Genomic DNA, 4,449 nt, shown 5'->3' with positions numbered 1-4,449 from the left:
CATTATATTCAATTGTAAGAAATGTACTTTCAGTTGCTTCTTCGTCCGTTGAAATTGAAAGAACATTTTCGGGTGCTAAATTGTTGGTTACAGACAACAGATCAAATTTGGGTTGGGAAAGAATAGAACAATGTGTGTTATTAAGGGAATGGGCAAACATTTCAAGAGTAGATATTGTCGAAAACTCTGTCATTTATAATTATTCAAATATTTCAAAAATGGTATGATTAAATAAAATTTTACAAGAATTTTAAACTTTTTTCATAAAAAAAAATAATGTAATTCTAAGTTTTTTTTTTTTTTTTCTAAGTTTCTAAGTTTTTAAAATGAAAAAATTAGTCAAGTGGGTGGGTGTGGGAGTGGGGGAAACTCAGAAATTTTTTTTTTTTTAGTCAAACTTAGCTAAATTTTCGTCCCTATCTTTTTTGCTTTACTTTTAAACTTGATCAATTGCTCTGTGAAGCCAAGATCTTGATCATATATGATTTCGTTTGGATCGTAATTTTCATCGGTGTCAAAATGAATATGATCATATTCTTTAATGTTTTCTTTTTGGAACTCTTCTTGAATGATTTTATTTTTAGTATTTTTGTTATTGTTATTGTTATTATTATTGCTACTATTTTTTTTTCTAATTATTGAATTTATAAAAATGGTAACTACATCTTTACCAATAATTATAAATAGTCTAATAAAGTCTTCTATTAGAATGCCTAAACAAAGAATTGAAACTAATAATATACCAATCATTATTGAATAGATTGAATAATAAATTAAATAAAAAATGAATTTGATAGGTGAGAATACTGTATATAAAAACATGGAAAAAACTAAAAAAGCTATTAATTCCACTATTTTTTTATTCATTTTGATTATTATTTCTAATGTAGTTATATTATAATTTAAAAAAAATTTTATTATTATTTTTGTAGTTATTAATATTAAAATTTTATAAATGATTATTAAAAAAAAAAAAAATATTGATAATAATGAAAAAAAATAATTTATAAAAAATATTAAAAAACTAAATTATGTGTCAGTAGGGGTAACAAAAATTTAAAAAAAAAATATATTTAAAAAAAATAAAAAAAATTAAAAAAATAAAAAAACTAATAGTGAACATTTTAAAAAAAAGTGTCAATGATCAAATTTTATAGTTTCCATTTATAGGTTTAAAATAAAATTTTAATTTTAAATAAAAAAAGAACTTTTATTAAATAAATAAATAAATAAAAAAATAAATAAATAAAAAATATATTTTTTTTAAATTTCGATATATACTTCAATTAATGAGTGTAAAACCATTTCGTATTGTTTAACAGATTTGATTGTTCTAAAACTATCATGTGACTATTATCTTTTTTTTTACAAATACAAAATCCGTCAAATTTTTTCTTTTTTTTTTTTTTTTATTTTTTTATTTTTTTATTTTTTTTATTTTTTTATTATTGCCATATGTCACATTCTTTTACAAAATTAGTATTTTGGAATCATTAGAAACCGATATTTTTTTAAAAAAATTTTTTAAAAAAACCTGGTAAAAGATATTTTTATAAAAAAATATATTTTGATGTCAAATTTAGGATTTTCGATTATAATAAAAATAAAGATTAAAACTGGTTAAAAAAATAATATTTCAAGTAAATAAAAAAAAAGTATAAATAGAAAAAAAACTTTATTTAAAGTATTAAAAAATAAAAAATAAAAACAAATAATAAATATTAACAATAAACTATTTTATTATTTATCAATTCTTCTTATCTAAAATGAAATTATTACTATCTTTAATTTTAATTGTTGCTTTATCAAGTTCTTTCATCAATGCTTTCAAGATGCCATCCAAAGGCATTAAAGATGTTGATTGTGCCTCCAAGATTTCTAGTTTAAGTGGATATAACACTTGGTTTGATGTAGTATCAGCAAATGGGGTATATCAAAATGGGGACCAAGAGGGACAGGCTTCATTTTATGAATCTGGTTATGTCTCTGTAGACTACGATAACAATCAAGTACATGTCATGTTTGGCCTTAATATCGATGGCAATGATGTAGTAGGTAAAACTTGGTTATATTCAAAAAATGTAATTATCCAAACATATAATTTAAAAAAAAAACAATGTTCTAATGTTTTTTTTAAAATAGCAAACCCAATATGTAATAGTTGATGGTCAAACTTGTATTAAAGTCCCATTTACCTCAGGAATTCCAGTAACTAATGAGTTTACTAAAGTTGGTGAAATTAATCTTGGTATGATCAATACCCAAATCCTCCAACCAGCAGCCTCAGACTCACTAACAATTCAAGAAATTTTTGTTGAAACTCAATATTGTTCACCAATAGCTTCTAAAATCGCCAATGCCCCAAATAAAACACCAGGTTCTACAATAATGAATTTCTACAATTACCAAAACACTGTTGCCCCAGCAGATTTTGTATTGCCAGCCGAATGTTCTGATTTAAATTCAATCAAACTCTCATCTCACAAGTTAATTAAACCATACCCAAAGTTCTTAACTCAATTGTTTTAAATTACAATTAAAAAATTATTTAAAATATTAATATTTTTAAAAATTTTATTTAATATTTTTATTTAATCATTTAAAGAATTATAATGTTTTTTCTCTTTTTAAAAGCTCTCTCATATTGAGAATATAAATGGATGTGTTTTTATTTTAAACCAAATTTAGATTTGTTGTTTTTTTAAATTATTTATATTATTTTTTTTTAAAAATTAAACTAATTTTAATAATTATAACAAATTTTTTTTTTTTTTTTTTAATTGTAGCGAAGTATTTGGTAATACTAAAAATTATGGAAGTGGGGATTGGAATGAGTCTAAAGAAGAGTTTGCTAAGCATAGTGATAGATTTAATCTTGACATAAAAAACTATTATCGATAAACCAAACCGAAGTCTTAAACCTATTTTAGTTTCTTTTATTTCTTTTTATAATCTAAGAAATTCCATTTTTTGTTTCATATTCTTTAACTTTAAAACTTGTTGCAGATAATTCATCGAAATCAATTTCTTCTGAACCTTTGCAGTTTGGAGCATTTTTTACACTCTTTGTAGCATTTGTTACTTTATGTTGTGATATCAGATTTACAAGCGGAACCAAGTTGAGGGGTAGCGGCAGTGACAGCTTTAGAGTTTACATACATTTTCAGTCCCACAGACAATTTCTTGAATTTACGAAGCTTTATTGATGATATCAACCTCTACTGAAGGATAAAATATAATGAATAAAGTGATAAATAAAAAAATTAATAAAAAATAAAAAATATTTTTATAAACAAAAAATTTAATTTTTTAGAATAATTTTAAATTAATTTATGTTTAATAAAATAATTATAATTTTAAATTGATTTAATGAATTAATTAATTAATCTTTTTTTTTTTTCAAATCTTTAAATGTAAAAGTTTACCTATGTATTTTGGATATCAATAGAGAGAGAATTTAATGAAATTTTTAAATCAAACAAATAGATTTAATTAATATTTTCAATCTAAAATTTTATGAAAAAGATAAGGTTGAAACTATTCTATAGAATTAAATTCATTAGTTATAAATTATAATAATTTATTATAAAAAAGACAATTGTTTTTTTGTTTTTTTTTATTTTTTTTTAATTGTTTTATTAATTTTTTTTTTTTTTTATTCATTAAAAATTATTGCTTTCACACCACACATATAATTTTTCATCCATCAGCTTCATATTTTTTTACAATCGCTTTCATTTAAAATAATATATTGTTTTTTATATCTTTATATTTCTTTTTATTTGTAAATAATAATTATTTTTTTTATTTGTATATAATTTATATCTTTAATATTTTTATATAATTTATAAATAATTGTTTATTTTTGTAAAAAAAAATGGATTATTTTTTATTTTTGTATATTTTTTTATTTTTAGTTTGTGCCATTGGTTTTTATTCAACTTTTCGTTTTGGTAAATTATTTACCAAAAAAAGCATCACCCAAGAAGAGAGTTGGGAAAAAGACGACCACCAACTCGATGACTCTGACCAATTGGATGATTTGGTAAATTCATTTGGAAGTCTAAGTGTTCTAACAAGTGAAGAAGAAATGGAAAATAAACAACTTATAGAACAATATTCAAATCTTCTCCAACACTTCGATAATACCCTAGATGAATGTAGTAATAAACTAGATCAACAATTAAAAGTTTTAGAGTCTTTAAAAAAAAAATAATTTTGGTTGATATCAACCGTTAGATCTCTTATAGACACGGGTGCATTGAAATACTTTTAAAAACCTTTAAATATAAGTAAGTAAATAAAAACATTATCAAAAACATCAAATCTATTTAGAAATGGGATTCGTTGAATAAAAAAGGAAAATATATGAATTACTAACACAAATAAATTTCTGTTTTAGAATCCGAATCATGTATTTCTGTTTTAGAATCCGAATCATGTATTTCT

The 4,449-nt window shown here is 21.6% G+C and overlaps 3 protein-coding genes across 3 annotated transcripts in view; 1 reads left to right on the top strand and 2 right to left on the bottom strand.

Annotated features, from left to right (window-relative positions):
• Nucleotides 1-402: 402 nt before the first annotated feature.
• On the bottom strand, nucleotides 403-867 carry DICPUDRAFT_78691 (uncharacterized protein; the record flags this gene model as incomplete). Its single annotated transcript, XM_003287778.1, has 1 exon — nucleotides 403-867. One exon carries the CDS (start codon nucleotides 865-867, stop codon nucleotides 403-405), a length of 465 nt encoding a protein of 154 aa, XP_003287826.1.
• Nucleotides 868-1,766: 899 nt separating this feature from the next.
• On the top strand, nucleotides 1,767-2,901 carry DICPUDRAFT_152011 (uncharacterized protein; the record flags this gene model as incomplete). The annotated part of the gene is made up of 3 exons (XM_003287792.1): nucleotides 1,767-2,081; nucleotides 2,143-2,486; nucleotides 2,787-2,901. The coding sequence occupies 3 exons, from the start codon at nucleotides 1,767-1,769 to the stop codon at nucleotides 2,899-2,901; spliced, it is 774 nt and encodes a 257-aa protein (XP_003287840.1).
• Nucleotides 2,902-2,953: 52 nt separating this feature from the next.
• DICPUDRAFT_152010 (uncharacterized protein) overlaps nucleotides 2,954-4,449 on the bottom strand; it is a gene marked incomplete at both ends in the record, with an annotated part of 2,606 nt that continues 1,110 nt past the window's right edge. The window contains 2 exons of the mRNA XM_003287777.1: nucleotides 2,954-3,081; nucleotides 3,107-3,197. Coding sequence (XP_003287825.1) covers nucleotides 2,954-3,081; nucleotides 3,107-3,197 — 219 coding nt within the window. The remainder of the gene's footprint in view (nucleotides 3,082-3,106; nucleotides 3,198-4,449) is intronic.

The sequence above is a fragment of the Dictyostelium purpureum genome, assembly GCF_000190715.1.
Source record: "Dictyostelium purpureum unplaced genomic scaffold DICPUscaffold_113, whole genome shotgun sequence".
Lineage (NCBI taxonomy): Eukaryota > Evosea > Eumycetozoa > Dictyosteliales > Dictyosteliaceae > Dictyostelium > Dictyostelium purpureum.
Note: the sequence above shows the minus strand (reverse complement) of the source record. Positions and strands in the feature narration are given on the sequence as shown.